We start from the raw sequence: 19,393 nt of genomic DNA on the forward strand, positions 1-19,393 counted from the left end.
TAAATACATCACGGCCAATTTTAGCCACACCAAACTGTCATATGTATTTATTTATTTATTAATTTAAATAAAAAATAGGTCTTGTGCTACCATGGCATTTTTAATATTTTACATGCATATGTGTCTTTTTATGTAGTGTATGTACACTTCTGGTTTCAACTGTGTATATATATATATATATATATATATTAACTGTGAAAACTGGTGGAGTTATATGTTACGTTGTGTGCTTTGGACTTATTATAACATATCTAATTATTCCATTTTCCATTTTCAGGAATCACAAACCAAACGTCTGTGGATGAACTTTCACCCTGCGAGGAAGAGCATAGCACAGAGGAAAATGGTAACCTGGACTAGTGCTCAGTTTGCATGGAGACCAGGTAGGGACGCAGAGAGAGGGATTTAGGACAGGATGGACCATTGGGCCTTGTACAGCTGTGGATTAAGTTTACCTTTTTTTACGGTATGAACCCAGCCTCAACTATTAATAATATTATTTATTTTTAGAGCACCATTGATTCCATGGTGCTGTACATGAGAAGAAGTTACATACAAAATACAAATATGAATTACAGTGAACAGACTAACAATGACAGACTGGAATAGAAAGAAGAGTCCCCTGCCCTTGTGGGTTTACAGTCTACAGGATAATGGGGAAGGAGACAGTAGGTTGGGTTTTGCAGCTCTAGTGGTAGCGAGGTGGCAGTGGGGTCATTGCAGGCTGTAAGCTTTCTTGAAGAGATGGGTTTTCAAGTTCCGTTTGAAAGTTCCAAGTGTGGTGGATAATTGGATGTGTTGGGGCGCAGAATTCCAGAAGATGAGGGATACTCGGGAAAAGTTTTGGAGGCAGTTGGGTGAGGAACGTATAAGTATGGAGGAGAGAAGAGGGTCTTGGGAGGACCGGAGATTACGTGTTGGAAGATATCTGGAGATTATTAAAAGAAAAGAGATGCGCTGCAAACCACTCATAAAATACAAAAAGAGTGATTCCTACCTGTCTTAGAGAAAATGGTAGTCCAAATGAAGCACTTTAGATATACGCGTGCGGCTTCCAGGGGTCCTTTGTAGAAGTCACAACTTCAACTAGAGGTGATGGACAAGTGCCGGAGTCTGTAGAACAAGCCGTGAGTATTGCAGAAAATGGGTTCAGATGGCGTGTTAGAGGGCTGCAGAGACTCAGGCTTTCAGGTTTCAGCTGTCCTGCAGGTGTGACCGGCCGGCACACCTATCAGGCTGTCTGCAGTTCTTCTCACCCATGATCTTCATCCCTGTATCCACCTAGTGCAACGGCTGCATGTACCTGAAAGCCCAAGTCTCTGAGAGTCTCTACAGCCCTCTATCTCCTGCGTTAACACGCTGTCTGAACCCATTTTCTGCAATACTCACGGCTTATTCTACAGACTTCGGCACTTGTCCATCACTTCTTGTTGCAATTGTGACTTCTTCAAAGGACTCCTGGAAGCTGCACGCGTATATCTGAAGTGCTTCATTTGGACTACTATTTTCTCTAAGACAGGTAGGAATCATTCTTCTTGTATTTTATGAGTGGTTTGCAGCACATCTCTTTTCTTTTAATCATTTCATTATTATTTGCACCAGGGCATACGGTGCTTTGAGATTGCGGCTCTTTGCCTATCTGATCTTACTATAGCAGCAGATCTACTGCAGTTGTTTACATTTTACTATATCTGGAGATTAGTTCAGAAATATATGGAGGAGACAGATTATGGATGGCTTTGTAGCTCATTGTTAGTAATTTAAACTGGATACGTTGGGGAATTGGGAGTCAATGAAGAGATTTTTAGAGGGGAGAAGTGAAGGAGTAGCAAGAAAAGAGGTGGATTAGTCGGCCAGTAGAGTTAAGGAAGAACTGGATAGGTGTGAGATTGTTAGCAGGGAGGCTACAGAGGGGGATATTGGAGTAGTTGAGATGGGAGATGATACGGGCATGCATTAACATTTTAGTAGATTGAGGGTTGAGGAAAGGATGGATTCTTTAAATATTTTTTAGTTGGAGGCGGCAGGAGGTGGTAAGAGCTTGGATTTGCGGTTTGAAGGAAAAGGCAGAGTCAAGGGTTACTCTGAGACAGCGGACTTCCAGTACAAGGGGCAGCGTGATTTCATTTATTGTGATAGATAGATCAGGTAGGGATGTTCAGTGGGATGGAGAAAAGATGATGAGTTTGGCTTTGTCCACATTGAGGTTTTGGAAGCGTGATGAGGAGGAGGATATGGCTGATAAACACTCTGGGATTCTGAACACCAGAGAGGTGATGTCTTGGCCAGAGAGATAGATCTGAGTGTCATCAGTGTATAGGTGGTACTGGAAGCCATGAGACTTTATAATTTTTCCCAGGCTAAAGGTATAGATGGAGACAAGTAGGTGTCCCAGGACAGAGCCTTGAGGGACACCAACAAAGAGAGCAGGATGATGTCGTATGGGAGTGGGAGACACTTAATGTGTGGCTACAAAGGTATGAGGAGATCCAGGAGAGAGCTAAGGGAAGAGAGGATCTGTAGTAGGAAGGAGTGGATGACTGTATCAAAGGCAGAGGACAGGTCTAGGAGGAGTATAAAGAATTGTCTGTTAGCTTTGACAGTAAATAATTTGTTAGTAATTTTGGTTAGGGCAGTTTCAGTAGAGTGGTGGGAACGACAGCCAGATTGTATGTTGTCAAAGAGTAAGTTAGATGAGAGGTGGGAAGAAAGTTCAGTATGAACATGCTTTTCAAGGGGTTTGGAGGCAAACAGGAGCAGCGATATGGGACAATAGCTGCACTTAGAGGTCGGTCCAGGGATAGTTTCTTTAGGATATGTGTGATTGTGACTTGTTTGAAAGCATAAGGGAAGGTACCAGAAGTTAATGATAGATTGAAAAGATGGGTTAGGGCTGGGATAAGCATGGTGGTGAGGTTGAGGAGGAGGTTGGATGGGATGGGGGTCAAGTGCACAAGTGGTGAGGTGTGATTTGGAGAGAAGATGAGTGAGCTCCCTTTCAGTGATGTTGGGGAGGAAGATTATGGGGCAAGGGCAGTGGTCTGTTATACATAAGGGTTGTGGTGGTTGAGCAGTTAAGACTTGCCTTGTTTGGTTGAAGCATTCGCTAGAGCTGAGACCTAGAGATTTTAATTTAGGCACACCTCATTGGAGCCAGAATATGGCTGGGTACTCACCACCATTCTGCAGATGCATGCAGCTAACATTACTTATACAGTGTTTGAGTTTATCTAGCATACATATTTTGAATGAAATCAATGTTCTGTATGTTTTATACTTTTCTGATAATTTATGTTCTCATACTGTCTAGGTACTTCTCCATCCACATAGAGGTCCAGATCCCCTCCCTGCAGTACAGAAGGACTAGGACACAGGGAATACAGAGATTGGATCTGAAGCCGCAGGTCACTTAACACGCACAGAACATATGGCATTCAGGGAACTTGACAACCCTCCGAATCCCACCGTCTGTGACACTGCGTGGGTGACCCACAGATCATTGCACAGCTCTTTCTCTCTGTCCACCTTTCTCTGCTATGTGGGTCTGTCTCTCTTATTGTGGATCATTTAGGTACTACCATACGGACTTGCCTTTGCTTTGTAAAAAGAGCAGACTTTTTTCTTTTCTGTTTCTCTTAGATTAAAGCACTCTTCTTATTTTGCTGTCAGCAATGTACATCTACATTTTATATATATATATATATATATATATATATATATATATATATAATGCCTCCCACAAATCTTTGAAGGTTCTGCATGACTTAGTTCTCATTTTCCAGAGTGATGCAAAAAAAAAACAAACAAAAATGATTCATATATGCACAGTGACATAAAGAAAAAAATGGAAATCTGTTCTTTCATCTCATCTGAAGAAAGTGCAAAGAAGATGATGTTGGACTATGTTATGTATTGCAACCTAAGAAAATGCAATATTAACAACTACGAACCGTGCTCACCCAAAAATAGTTTGGGTATCCAGAACTTTGCCAGAACAGTACTCCTCAAATCAGTCCTCAGGGATTGCTTCCCAACCATAATGCATGTGTAACCATCAGTTCTTGGGTATGGAAATCTGTCGGTCAGATCAAGTTTACCTGTCTGTGAATGGTTTGAGAATAACTGATTCTGAGCAATAAGCACCTGATACAAAGGAATGTGTAGTCCAATGCAATGTGATTTATACAATCAGACCAGGGGATCACCCCTTTTCACGTCATCGTAAATCCACAGTAGTAAAACAACAGGGACCAAAGCATGTTAATAATTACCGTAGTTTAATTAGAAGAATGCTTATCTATCGGATTATCCACTTAGTATTGCTGCTTTACACATTAACACCTGGCACAGTGTCTATGGATTTCCTTGGTAGGAAAACACTGCGGCTGATATTCTTTCCGGCTGTGGCCCATAATCCAGAATCTTCCTCTAAAACCCACCAAGCTAGAGGACAACCACAAGACTTATGTGAAGACTATGCGTTTTCTGCGAATCCCTCCCTGGGAGCCTGCCGAGCACCACTGGATGACATCTTTCAGTGAATTTCCCATGCCAAGCGCCCGTACGTCATTGTGTGTGACCATTCCCTGTGGCAGATTATCGAAAGTTTCTTGTTTGTCCTGTCCTGGCTGTGTCATGGATTTGGATGTTGTGTTTTGTGCCTTGTTTTGAAGTGTCTTGTACCAAGTCTCAAACTACGTCTTCTCATCAGTCTGATTACAGACATAGCAATCTTTCCATTACTTACTGAACCCGCTGTGGCTTTAGAGCCCCGACCACTTCACGGTAATAATGACTTGGCATTTCTCTTTTCGACAAAAGGTCTTTGTTCACACTTGGAGTTTTTATTTAGCCATCACATCTCAGGTTAAAGATTTTCAGGGAGTTTGTCACAATCCTACAGCATATTAACATTGCAGGTTGGATGTGTCTAGGTACAATGAATGATATAGGATCGAGCCACAGTCATATTTATTGGTTTATACACCTATCATTCATTTCATCTGTTGTGCAGTCAATATGTGTATCCATATAACCACATAAATACCATTTTATACCCTAGAGATATTTGACCGGATTAACACTAAGCTTTAGAGTAGATGATGATAATGTATGTGAAAATCTTCTATTTTAGATGACAGCAAAAATATATAAACTTTTTAGAAGACGGAATGAAAATAATTGAATGTAAATCGTGTAGATGGGGGATATATGGCTTAAAATGATACAGAGCAGAAGATAATTGATGATGATAAACAAGTTACAGTAGACTGACCCGCTCACTGAAGACCGGTACCACCAAGATTTCTATAGTTTAAAGAAAAGCAAGTAAAAAGTAGCATCAAGATTTATAATGCTAAAAGAAAACTGGATTTACTGAATGATTGTGGTTCATACAAAGCATAATTCTAAAATTAGAATAGATGAATGGTAGCATCATCTGTGTAGAGATGATAAGAATGTCTCACACTCGCTAATGAAGTGTCTGTCACTTTTATGAACAGCGAGTGGTCTATATTTAATATAATATTGATTTAGTTGCAATCCCCATGTAATGCATTTTTGCTCATTCTTTAGTCATGTGAGCAATATCCTTTCTTTGAACTCTAGGTAATAATGTCAACCATTTATATCGTTGTTCTGTGGCTTCCATAATACATGTTCTTCGATTTAGATTCAGTTCTACATACTTGTCATGTCTTCCTTTTTTTTCTATATTTCATTGTTTTATTTTAGATTTTCCTCTCCCTATCTGTTTACTTTCATGGCAGGAAAATGGATCTAGGAGGTAGTCTTAAATATGCACACACATAGGACGTTTTCAGATGCTAACATGTTTCGAGAGGTAATTTGTCAAAGTCTTCCTTAACTTTGGACCACGCGTTACTATGATATGTGGTGGTAAGCTTTGAATTAAAGAGAACACGTAATTGAAAACCAAATTTCAAAACTGTGAGGTGACTTTACCTGTTCAGAGTGTAAATGTGGAATATTTTAGAATATTTAGATCAAAATACATATTTCTTTACTAAAGATCCTAACTAGTTTTCTTCTTATTTTAATATCTAGTTTCTTACAAATTGTTTAAAAAACAAAGTTCCAAAATTAAGATCCACCTCTAACAAGAAGCTTGGCTTTTCTAATTTACCACAAACTTCCCACCTTAAAATCTGACACATCAGTAAGTAAATATATGAAGTGTGTCACCAGGTGACATCAAGAACCCCGACCACTTCTGGATTGCGTTCTTTAGAATTGTATCTTATATTTTTAAACTCTGTACATTTGAATTGACTCTGTATCTAGTAAATACACGATCTATTATACAGATGTAACATTGTTTGTCTATGGTCATACATCTTTGGGAATTGATTTTTTATACCAATGTATTGGGATGCAGAAAATAATCTTCTCTCATAGTATTTCAGATGTAAGGTTGCAACCTAAGCAAGAAGAGGGATACATTCTCTGCAGAGATTTGTAAATATCTTGCTTCTAATGTGCCCATGGTTGGTACATTCTTTATTTTTAATCTTATTTTGTAATTTTCCATATGCTATGCTTATCAGCAGTGCAAATATTTTCATCAAGAAAGAGTTGGTGATGTGGAAAAGCAGTTGAGCGTTGGATGCTGAGTTCACTGAACAGTAACACAAAATGTCTGTAATTCTTGGTCTTGGCTCTCGACTCCTGAACACATTGTGGGATTAGAGCACAGACTATTACATGATCATTAGATGGTATATTGTCATAAATTTCTATGAGTATTCATAGCATCTAAAACTTAAATAAGGAGAATTAAATGCTCCCGGTTGCAGCCAGGACAGTTGGGGAGTTGTAGAAAAAAAAAATTTCTGAGAAACCCAAGTCAGTAATAATGGTAATTTTTTTTAAGAATATGCACCATTGAATCCTTTATATAATAAAGCAACCTGCCATGTTGCCTATATAGATAATGAATCATTTCATGTTTTAGACTTCAGCACAATGGCAAGAGAGATTTATCAACATTACTAATAGTTAAAATTGCAAAGTGGTTGTAAAAACAAGCAACTTTGCAATTTAAATGTTATTAAAAATCCTCTTTGTTGTTAAGGAGAATGGTCGGATCTTTAATTTTATTGTTTAATGATCATTGTCTTAAGACCCCCATACACATTAGACTAATATCGGCTGAACCTGCTGATATTGATGGGTTCGGCCGACTGTAATGTGTATGGGGGCGTTGGCCTACTGATGGTTGGGAGAGATATTCATTAGGCATGTCAGACTGCTGATTGCATTGTTCTGAGACAAGCTGCCAGCTGACGCATCATTCGGCGGGTTTCTCAATGAGAACACAGGAGCGCTTGGCTGCACAAGCACTCCGGTGTATGGGAGAGACGGCTGAACGATTGTTCGAAGCATTGTTCAGTCAACAGCCATCTAATGTGCATGCCCAACTTTAGCTACTGGCCACTGCTGCAGCCTAGCCTCAGTGACCAGGTATGTGCCGTGCTTGCAAGCTCTTTTTAATAGATCTTGTAAGAACTGATCTAAAGCTAGCTGAATTGTTGGAGCGCATGATCCCTCCAGCTTTAGTGCCTCTGTGCTAAGTTAGGGAAAGCGGTGTAAGCCGCTGGTCTGAACTGTCTATCTGCAGGAGCGCATTGTTCCCCGACAAACAGGAATTTGGAAGGTAGGGAGTGGTGCACTTGTGAAGTTGAAACTTTAGAACAACCCTTTGAATACGACAAGACCAACTGTAGCCAACTAGAATGTTTTTTTCCCCTCTGATGCAATTATCTTGCACATGGTCTAGACTAGTAGGTAACATAGGAAGATGCCGTATGAATGTGCAGATTATATGGAAACACATGGTTTTGTGTATAAAAATGGTAGGTATGTATAGTGAGCATACTTTCTTAATTACTACTTTTAGAAATAATAAGACTAATTACAGAGGAAATGATACAGTTTCCACTCATTCTATTTATTTTTTTATTTAAATCAATTAAAACTATAAAATAACGATTGAAGCATTTTGGGAACATGCTGTTCAGAGTAAATGAGAATAGTATAATGGTAAACAGTCCTGGGTTACTGTCATTGGTGTCATGGTTATAGGAATTCCTTTATAAGAAGAGTGTCTCAACGTTGACTGTAAAACATTTATCAAAGTATTTACACTATATGTTGAAACTGTTGCTAATATAAGGGCTGTCCAGAATTAGGTGCAGAGGTCTACCTATTTCTAGATTTTTGTCCAATGGTCCAGTGGAGAGTATTATTGCAGGCTGTATGTATTCCAGTGAATAGGGCCGAGTTGCAATACTCGACAATCCATGGGCAAAAGCAGATTATTTCTTTTCCTATTGTCAACCATTTATTTTGTGACAAGTTTACAGATTTAATGTAACTGATGTGGCCTAATTGACATAGGCTGATTAATGTGCAAGAATTTTGGTGCCATATGTAAGCAGCTGTCTGCATCTCTCTATTTAGATGCAGTGATTTGTTGACTATCATAGGAATAAAAAATCATTCCCGTGATAGCAGAACAAAGCTTTATATTCATTAAACTGACGGAAGGATCATTTGAATAATTCCCTTCTTGAGTAAAAAAAAATGAGAATAACTAATTTATAGACCGATGAGCAGCATTTGTCATTGATGGTAGGTGATTCTTCATGTCATTGACATGGTCTGTTTGGCTTTTTAGAGACACATAGGGTTAATATCAGTCCAAGTAAATGACTTGTAGACCTTCTAACAATTTTCAGTTGTAGATAGAAGTTTTGGGGTATACAGTTTGCACACTGCGCTGTGTCCTCTGGCACATTCCTAATGCAGTATGGTACAGAAATATCTCTACCCAACTGTTTTTACACAGAAGATGCCTAAGGCTAGTTGTACATAAAGGCCTCAACTAATCAAGACAATGCTGGCCTTGATGAGGGGCATGTTAAAGTCAGACACTCCTGATTCATTAAGGGATGCATGCTTCTTAACCCCTTCACCCCCAAGCGATTTTTCGTTTTCGTTTTTCCTCCCCTTCTTCCAAGAGCCATAATTTTTTTTTTCCGTCATAATAGCCGCATAAGGGCTTGTTTTTTTTTGTGGGACAAGTTGTACTTTTCAATAACGCCATTCATTTTACCATGTAGTGTACTGGAAAATGGGAGAAAAAAACTCCAAATGCAGTGAAATTGCAAAAAAAAGGTGCAATTTCACAATTTTTTTTTTTTTTATTAACCTTCACTATATGGTAAAATTAACCTAGCAATATGATTCTCCAGGTCAGTACGATTACGCAGATACCAAACATGTATACTTTTTTTTCTTTAATTAGTGAGAAAAAAAAATCGGAAATTCGTATGAAAATTTTTTTTTTTTGCCTTTGTCGCCATTTTCTGAGACTCATAGTGTTTTCATTTTTCGGGATATGAGAGCTTATTTTTTGCGCCCTGACCATAATCTTTACCAATATCACTTTGGGTAGGTAAGATGTTTTGATTGCCTCTCGTTGCTTTTTTTTACGATGTTGCAGCGGCCCAAAAAACTTAATTCTGGTGTTTTGTATTTTTTTTTGTGACGCTGTTTAACAATCGGCTTAATTTATTATATATTTTGATAGATTGGACATTTCTGAACCCAGCAATACCAAATATGTTTATTTTTTTATTACTGTTTTATTTTCAGTGGGGCAAAAGGGTGGTGATTTGAAATTTTTTTTTTACATTTTTTATAAACTTTTTTTAACCTTTAACTGTATTCAATAGTCCCCTTTGGGGACTTGAAGCTGCGATTGTTCGATTGCTTGTGCAATACATAGCAGTGTAACAGCATCAGCACTGCTATGAATAGCAGAAATCTCGATCTCCTTAAAGGATGATCATAATTGCAGGCATCAGGGTCATCAGCAGATCCCCAGCTATCATGGCAACCCATCAGCACCTTGCGAGCACGTCATGGGCACGTGGAATGATACGCGCCTCTGTTGGCATGTGTTAACTCCCGCTGTCATAGATTGACATTGGGATTTAACAAGTTGACAGCCGCGGTTGGAGCACCGCTACACATGCAGCTGTTAAAGGCACATAATGGCTGATTAAATTAGCGGTCATATGTGGAGAAAGATGTGTGCCCAGCGTATGAGCCCACATCAAAGGCAGGGACGCAACATATGATGTAAATATTGTGAAGGGGTTAATAAATCCAGCATGTCTGAAAAAGTGTTGTGAGCCTCCATGCACCTCGCCACAAATCTTACACTAGTCAGAGACTAGAGTAAGATTTCTGGCATAAGGTATGCCACAGCTGATTATGAATTAGATGACTTGTGGTTTCACACCCCCATCCTGCCCAAGTCCTTCCCATTTTGGCAGAGCTGGACAAATCTATCATGAAAGCGCAAAAAGTGGCACATCTTTTGCCCTACCTCAAACTGCGCAAAATTTTTCCGAATAATCAAAAGTGTTTTGTGCCAGATTTCTGTCGGAAACACTTTGTTGAATCAGGGCCCATGTCTTTAGTTTTAATAGTAAAGTATTTGGTACATGGCATACGTGTCCTATTTAAAGAAATAGTATATGGCTGTCCTGTAACAAAGTCACTTTGTGCCACTGAGTCCCTGAGGAGCCTCCCCTAATTCTGGACAAATTAGGATCAAGAGATGGCAATAATTATACTGCTTTCATCGAGCACCGATCTCCTCACCTTGAGCTGAGCCTAAAACTACAGAACAACACCTATTGCCCAGATTGTGAGTGTGGAAGATTTCTTATCTTGCTGAAAACCTTTGCACTGCTATAACTGATGCAAAAAGCACCTCACAGATACACATTGTCAGATTTAAACTATGCGCATGTAAAATAACAGAGGGAGACTATTACTCCTTAGAATGTACATCTGTCTTTAATTCCTAATTAATATATTAATAAAGCATCTCTGAAATATAGTTTGTTGGCTCTTATTTACACTGTATAAGATGTGTTTTACAAGTTGATAATTCCATATTGTATTAGGAGACTTGCTACACAATCACTATTTAGGACCGCCCACTGGACTCCAAAGCACAGAAAGAACAAAGATTTAGATTAAGTATAAGGTGTATTTTTTCCTTTATGTCCCACAAAACTGGGAATTGGATGTTTTGCCCCCGGCAGTTCGCCCCCAGGTACATTTTGCCCCCGCACATTTCATCCCCAGCATTTGGCCCCCCGCACATATCGGCCCCAGTTCGAAACGTCTGGGGGCGAAACGTGCGGGGGCAAAATGTGTGGGGGCGAATCTTCCTGGGGGCAAAATGATAGGGGCGAAATGTGCGGGGGCGAAATGTACCTGGGGGCGAACTGCTGGGGCCGAAACTTCCTATAACCCACAAAACTATATATCAATGTGTTCAGTTTTTCTTGCTCTATATACATGCTGCCTGTAGATCAGATGTAACTTATGCAGCAGCATCAGGGCTGATACAAATTATAATGATAACGATCTAGGTGCACTAACAATCTGGATCTAAAGCTACATTCAGTGGTCATCCCTGGAGGTGTGTCGTACAGTTTATAAAACTTAAATGGAACCTGTCATGTCACAAAATGCTATTAACCTGCTGATAAGGGGTTGATCTTCTAGAATTCTAAAGCAGTGCGGCACACAAAGCCTTGCTACCAAGAGAAAATTAACTTTATTCCGACTCTCAGTAATAGAGGTGCGGCTTCAGTTACCGCTCACTACATAGGGAGCGGCGGCGGTATTCACACCTTGGCACTGACTGTTGCTTTGTACTGACTGCCTGCGGCTGTCAGTCCGTGCCGGAGCATGGTTACAGCCGCCACTCACAGGTTCTCTTTAAGCAAACTTTCTCCAGTGAGCCGCACAAGCATGATTATTACAATTTTAGTTAGAAATGTATGCTTTATGGTATAAAAAAGCATAGTCTTTAAATGGACTAATGCAGCAACAATGAGCTCTGTGGCGGTGACTTCCTCTATAACCTTTGTTACCAAGCTTTAATTCACCTAAACTACCCATACTGGTACTCCAGATAACTTCTGTTCACTCGAGACATCCTAGTACAGTCACTTTCATACAGTCATCTGTTGTTAACCTCATTTCTGTGCCAACCTTTGCAAGTTTCACACTGAGATGTGGGGAGATGCTGTTTTGCGCCTTCCTGGCCTCACAAGAATGTATGAAAACACCGCTTGCCAACTGTCATGGATTCTGATCATATTCCGATCTCTCCTTTTGCTTATCGCATATCTTTCATAATTTTGCAATTGCCTTGATGGCCCGGCTTCCAGCGAGTCACCAGAGCCACCAGCTTAGCACTTTTTCTCAAGTTAACTTACAAGTGCTTCTCACTAAATTAGAATATCATCAAAAAGTTAATTTATTTCAGTTCTTCTATACAAAAAGTGAAACTCGTATATTATATAGAGTCATTACAAACAGAGTGATCTATTTCAAGTGTTTATTTCTGTAAATGTTGATGATTATGGCTTACAGCCAATGAAAACACAAAAGTCATTATCTCAGTAAATTAGAATACTTTACAAAAAACACCTGCAAAGGCTTCTGATGTGTTAAAAAGGTCCCTTAGTCTGTTTCAGTAGGCTCCACAATCATGGGAAAGACTGCTGACCTGACAGATGTCCAGAAGGCAGTCATTGACACACTCCACAAGGAGGGTAAGCCACAAAAGGTCATTGCTAAAGAATCTGGCTGTTCACAGAGTGCTGTATCCAAGCATATTAATGGGGAGTGGAAGAAAAAAGTGTGGTAGAAATAAGTGCACAAGCAACTGGGATAACCGCAGCCTTGAAAGGATTGTTAAGAAAAGGCCATTCAAAAATTTGGGGGAGATTTACAAGGAGTGGACTGCTACTGGAGTCATTGCTTCAAGAGCCACCACACACAGACGTATCTATGACATGGGCTACAAGTGTCACATTCCTTGTGTCAAGCCACTCATGACCAATAGACAACGCCAGAAGCGTCTTACCTGGGCCAAGGAGAAAAAGACCTGGAGCCATGTCATCTGCTGGTATAGGTCCCCTGTGTTTTATCAAGACCAAAGTCAGCGCAGCCGTCTACCATGAAATTTTAGAGCACTTCATGCTTCCCTCTGCCGACAAGCTTTTGGAGATGGAAATTTCATTCTCCAGCAGGACTTGGCACCTGTCCACACTGCCAAAGTACCAATACCTGGTTTAAAAACAACAGTATCACTGTGCTTGATTGGCCAGCAAACTCACCTGACCTTAACCCCATAGAGAATCTATGGGGTATTGTCAAGAGGAAGAGGAGAGACACCAGACCCAACAATGCAGATGAGCTGAAGGCTGCTATCAAAGCAACCTGGGCTTCCATAACACCTCAGCAGTGCCACAGGCTGATCACCTCCATGCCACGCCGCATTGATGCAGTAATTGATGCAAAAGGAGCCCCGACCAAGTATTGAGTGCATTTACTGAACATACATTTCAGTAGACCAACAGTTCAGATTTTATAAACATTTTTGTTGTTGTTATAAAGTATTCTAATTTACTGAGATAATGACTTTTGTGTTTTCATTAGCTGCAAGCCATAGTCATCATTATTAACAGAAATATACACTTGAAATAGATCACTCTGTAATGACTCTATATAATATATGAATTTCACTTTTTGTATTGAAGAACTGAAATAAATTAACTTTTTGATGATATTCTAATTTAGTGAGAAGCACTTGTATCTGAAGCAAAAGGGTTTTTTGCCAGAGCAACAAGCATCTGTTCACATCTCCGAATGCATGAAAACTATCACCACAATTTTAAACACTCAACAGTATGGAACTTACCTACTATGTCACAACAGACCCCTCAGAGACAGAGGACCCAGTGACTAATCTACAGCAACATGGTTTCACCAGATGCTCCTAGAAAGATCACGCTTGACACAATCTATTTTTAAATGAGCCCAAGGGCATCAACTTGTGGCACAGTCCAAGAACATGTTGTTATTCAACTGAAAAAAGTGTATTAATTAGTAATATCAGAGCACTATTCCTGTAGGATAGTATGCAGAATAAAAGAAAAATCTTCTCAACTGGAAGCTGAACAATTATTGAGACCTAGCTAGAAGAATCTACCAAGATTTGCAAAATTGTATGGATTTTACAGGAAAATTCAATTTACAGCAAAGTTATTTGATGTGATGTGATTATTCCTTATTATGCTCTAGGGTCTTTAACTACCCCAGAACATAATAAAAATTGGATGTAAGAAAAGAAGTACCTGTGCACTCACTGTCACACCGTCCCTGCAGCCCACTGTCCAGTCCTCTGCGCCTTTCCTTTTCCTCTTTCCTGGTCACATGTATCCACTTTTCGGCATCATCACTCCGGGCAGCTGCTTCGACTTCTACTTGGCCTCAGACGTCACTGTGCGCTGTGCCGTCATTATGCACCACCCGAGTGACAGCATAGAGCCCATAGATGACTGACAACTTTTTTTAACCATTTGCCAGGCCTTCTATAGTTCAGCAAAATAGTGACTGCAGCTCACTGCTATTTTGCTGAATTTGTGTGGAGTAAATTGCAAAAAATCTGGATTTTGGAGAATATCGATTTTTGTAAAATTCAAAGCGAATTCAAATCTACTAAAATAAATTTGCTTATTTGTATTAGCTAGGATAAAAATAACTATGGTGTATGTGCATTATTCATCCAAACAACAGGATAGCATGAATTAGTAACACTAAGCATGTTGCCACTGAACAGCTTAGACACTCATGTCCTTAAGTTTTTGTATATTTTTGTTGCTGTCTGTCAAGGGATATAGATTGACCATGAACCTGCGATAGGCTTGTGCATTGTTTTCCCAAACCCTGTCCTCACGGCCCCCAACAGATCATGTTTTCAGGATTTCCTTAGTATTGCAGAGGTGATGGAATTATTATTAAAGAGGTTTTCCCACGAACAAAGGTTCATTTTTTTTTTTTTTTTTTTTTAAATACTGTAAATTTTATGGAAAATTTATAGGTTTAACAATAGAACCAAAGAAATAACGTATAAACTGAAATTAATAGAGCATGTTGGAAATCTGCTATGGATCATACACTTATCTGCATTCTTCTTGTAGTCTTCTAATAAACAGTGTTTAGTCCAAGCACTATTATACAAGCAGCCGAATATTTCCATAGTTGGTGTAACTGTAGGAGCTGCTCGCTTACTCAATCATTTGCTATAATCTATATTTGTTTACAATTTCAGAAACACTACAAACCTTTAGGACACAGACAGGAAAACAACAGGGGGAGGGGGAAGGGTAATAAGGCAAAATACTGGAAGATTTCAGCAGTAAACTCTGTTCTCCTTTCCTTGAACAAATATCAGGTATTAAATGGGGCCCAGTAATAGTCCCATGGTCCCCACACCTTATTGAATACATCTAATTTGGCGTTTATTACTGCCGTCAGGTGTTCCATTCTTCGTATATCCGCAATTCTACTTAGTAAATCTCTATTAGAGGGGGGGAGCGTTTTTTTCCAATGAAGAGCTATGAGGCATCCATCTGCTGTTAGGATGTGGAGAAGCAGCGTTGAGGAGTTTTTACCCATCCCTCTTGGAGTAACATTTAATAAATATATAGCTGGGTCTAGAGGGATTTCAGTGAACAATACTTCCCGCAGGAGGGATCTGACATTTTCCCATAATGGGGTCAGGATCGGGCATGTCCAGAAAATGTGCGTAAGGGACCCCGTAGCAGCTCCACAGTGCCAGCAGCCATCCGGGATAGAGGGGTTTAATTTGTGTAGTAGTTCAGGGGTATGATACCAAAACATCATTAATTTATATTGATTCTCTTTGTATAAAGTGCAAAGAGAGGTTTTGGATGCTTTATCCCAAATGGACTGCCAGCACTGCGGTGATAATTCTCTTCCCAGAAACCTCTCCCACTTAGTCATGTATGAGTGTTTAGGAGGTGGATCCCCCCGGGGATTGTTAATTAGACCATATATGTCCAATATCAGATCCTTTGTTGATGAGCTCCTTTTACATATCTTTTCAAACTCAGTAGAAGAGGACTCCTTCAACGACCCAAACAAAGAAACTGCAAAAGATTTAATCTGCATAAATTGAAAGAATTCCCTGTTTGTTATTCTAAAGTCAGCTTTAATGTGGTCAAAAGTGTGTAATTCCAATGAGGTTCCATCTACCAGGTCTGCAAATCTAAAAAGGCCTGCCTTTATCCATGGGAGGACCATGTCCGAGCTCAAGCTATTTGGAATTAGCAGTTGATATATGAAGGATATCATTGGCGATCTTGGGGAAGTTAGTTCAAATCTCTTACCGCAGGTCTGCCATATTTCCCTTGTGAACCTGATAGGACCCAAAAGGGGACGACTTATCTTTAAGGGTCTACTGGTCCAAAGCAGGGCGTTTGGATGAATGGGAGCCAGCCATAACTTCTCTATTTCAGTCCATTTATTGTATGCCCATAACAAAGCCCACGAGGGGACCCTTCTGAGATGAACCGCCCAATAATACTTAATAACATCCGGTACTGACATACCTCCCTGGTTTCTGTGAGTGGTTAAGATTTGTTTGGCTATTCTATGTCTTTTATCATTCTATATAAATCTCATTATTGCTGCTTGAAGGGATTTGAGTTCTCCCATAGGGACTCTCACCGGAAGGATCTCAAAGTGATAAATTAATTTAGGGAGGAGGGTCATCTTGACCGAGGCTATTCTCCCCATCATGGAGATAGAAATAGATTTCCATTTTGTTAGCAAGTTTTTCAGCTCTCTAAATAGGGATGGCGAATTCCTAGCATATAGGGTGTTATAGGATGAGGAAAGGTTGACTCCTAGATATTTAATTTCATCTGTTTTCCAACGGAATTTGTAGTTTGATTTCAGATGATCAAGGGCTTGGGGGATAAAGTTCAGGGGTAATGCCTCCATTTTAGCTGTGTTAACTTTGTATCCTGACATAAGCCCATATTCCTTTAGTGTAGCCATAAGGTTGGGAAGTGATACGTGAGGAGAGGTTAGGGTCATTAGGACATCATCCGCGAACAGTGATATCTTGAAAATTTTCCCCTTAATCTCCACACCAGAGATACTAGAATTTTGCTGAATCGCCGCCGCCAACGGCTCTATGCACATGGCAAAGAGGAGGGGAGATAAAGGGCACCCCTGTCTTGTTCCATTCGAAATTTTAAATTTAGGGGAGGTATGAAGGGGGGTTTTAATAGATGCTGAAGGGGTTCCGTAAAGAGCCCTCAATGCCATCATAAAAGACCCAGACACTCCGAACGCCCTCATTGTTTCAAATAGAAAGGACCAACTGAGGCAATCGAAGGCCTTCTCTGCATGTAAACTAAGGAGAAGGGCCTCGGTCTTATTGGTATTAATCACATCTATGAGGTCCACAACTTTCCTGGTGTTATCTCCCCCTTGGCGAAATGAGATAAATCCCACTTGATCCTTATCTATTATTTGTGGAAGCCACTGGTTAAGCCTATTTGCTAGTATTTTGGTAAATATTTTCAAATCTGAATTTAGTAGAGCAATGGGCCTATAATTATCACAATCTAATGGGTCCTTCCCTGGCTTGGGAATGAGGATTAGATAAGAGTGGGAGAGAGTTTCTGGAATCGGTGAACCCCCCATGAAAGAATTAAACAGATTAATCATATGAGGAGACAGCTCATCTATGTATGTCTTGTAGTATAGATATGTGCACCCATCGGGGCCAGGGGCCTTGCCCAGTGGAAGTTCTTTTATGTTATCACACAATTCCTAAGCTGAGATTGGGGCGTTAAGGGCTTCCACCGCCTCCGGGGGGAGCACTGGCAGATTAAGCGCGGACAGATAATGGCTAAGTAAGGTCACCCTACGAGAAGGATCCAGTGGTAATGTCTCCTGGAGGTTATAGAGTCTCTGATAGAACTCTTGAAAGATTTTAGAAACATCCACTGGGTCGTATCATATAGTGCCCTCTCTGTCTCTAAGTGCCTGGGGGATTGAGTTTGTAAGTCTATCTTTGAGCTGTCTGGCTAATATAGTGTGAGCCTTGTTTCCCTTCTCATAGTACCTCTGTTTGGAGTAGAGGAGAAGTTTTTCCACCTTACATATGGCCAAATCCTTCAGTTTGTCTCTTATTGCAATCACCTTTCTCAAGATACTAATATTCGGGGAGGACAGTTTATTTTCTAGAGATTTAAGATGAGAGGTTAGTTTAGACTTTTGGATTTGGGTATTTTTTTTTAATCTGGCCCCTTCCCTGATACTAAATCCCCTCATCACCGCCTTATGGGCCTCCCACAGTGCAGCCGGTGAGGATACTAAATTCATGTTCAAATTGAAGAAGTCTGTTAGGTGGGACTCGAGGGTCTTCCTAATAGTTGGATCTTTAATCAGAAACTCGTTAAGCCTCCAGTGACATGTTTGCATTGGGGGGCCCATTGATTTTATGTCTAATATCACTGGTGCATGATCCGACCATGAAATTGCCCCAATATCAATTTTTCTCATAGTCCTGAGAACTGCAATGTTAGTGAATAAATAATTTATGCGGGTATGGGTGCGATGGGGGGGCGAGTAGAAGGAGAAACCTTTTTCTTTTGGGTGCTCTATTCTCCATAGGTCGAACAGCGAATTTGCTCTTATGAGTTTACAAAACTCCAGGGACATTCTGCTTAGCTGCACTGAGGGAGGCTTATCTACTATAGACTGCCTATCAAAGGACTCAGAAAAGGGGATGTTAAAGTCGCCACCCAATAACACAGGACCTGGCTGCAGTCTATGAATCAGGGTAAATACCCTATGTAAGAAATTTATCTGTCCCGAATTAGATGCGTAAACATTCCCCAAAATTATGCGATTACCCTGTAATGAGGATTCTAGTAAAACGTATCTACCCCCCGGGTCCACAAGTGTTGCCTTCACCTGTATCGGGCAGTTAGTGGCTATTAATATTGCTACCCCTCCCTTTTTGTTGTTATTATGGGCCGAATATACTGTGGGGTATTGTTGGGAAGCAAAATTAAACGTGCTCTTATTGTCAAAGTGGGTCTCCTGCAGGAAGACTATATCCGCCCTCAGGGATCTCATCTCCTGAAGCACGAGACGTCTCTTTCTAGGGGAGTTAAGAGCCCTTACATTAAGTGAAATTATACGTGCCATGTTTATATCTTATTGTATGGAATGTGCCTTTTAATGTGCCTCTACTCACGGAACGCTTCCGAACACCTTCTCCATCTGGAAACCTTTGTGCTGGGGAGTCTCTGAAATCCCCCATCCTCTGATGAAGAAACCTCAGCCCGCATAGGAAAGGAAGGGAGGGGAGACACATGAGGGAAGTGGGGAGACACTGACGAAAAAAAAAAATATCCATTAAACACACTGACACTACACC

The 19,393-nt window shown here is 40.3% G+C and overlaps 1 protein-coding gene across 5 annotated transcripts in view; it reads left to right on the forward strand.

The window, feature by feature from the left end:
• Positions 1–10,939, forward strand: part of PDE1B (phosphodiesterase 1B) — a 499,904-nt gene extending 488,965 nt beyond the window's left edge. For all 5 annotated transcript variants that reach the window (XM_073663163.1, XM_073663165.1, XM_073663166.1 and 2 more), the window contains 2 exons: positions 278–346; positions 3,311–10,939. In XM_073663163.1, coding sequence (XP_073519264.1) covers positions 278–346; positions 3,311–3,330 — 89 coding nt within the window. In that variant the 3' untranslated portion in view covers positions 3,331–10,939. The remainder of the gene's footprint in view (positions 1–277; positions 347–3,310) is intronic.
• Positions 10,940–19,393: the final 8,454 nt, after the last annotated feature.

This window comes from Phyllobates terribilis, unplaced genomic scaffold (genome assembly GCF_046119375.1).
Source record: "Phyllobates terribilis strain yellow unplaced genomic scaffold, ASM4611937v1 Scaffold_2__4_contigs__length_985480577, whole genome shotgun sequence".
Classification (NCBI taxonomy): domain Eukaryota; kingdom Metazoa; phylum Chordata; class Amphibia; order Anura; family Dendrobatidae; genus Phyllobates; species Phyllobates terribilis.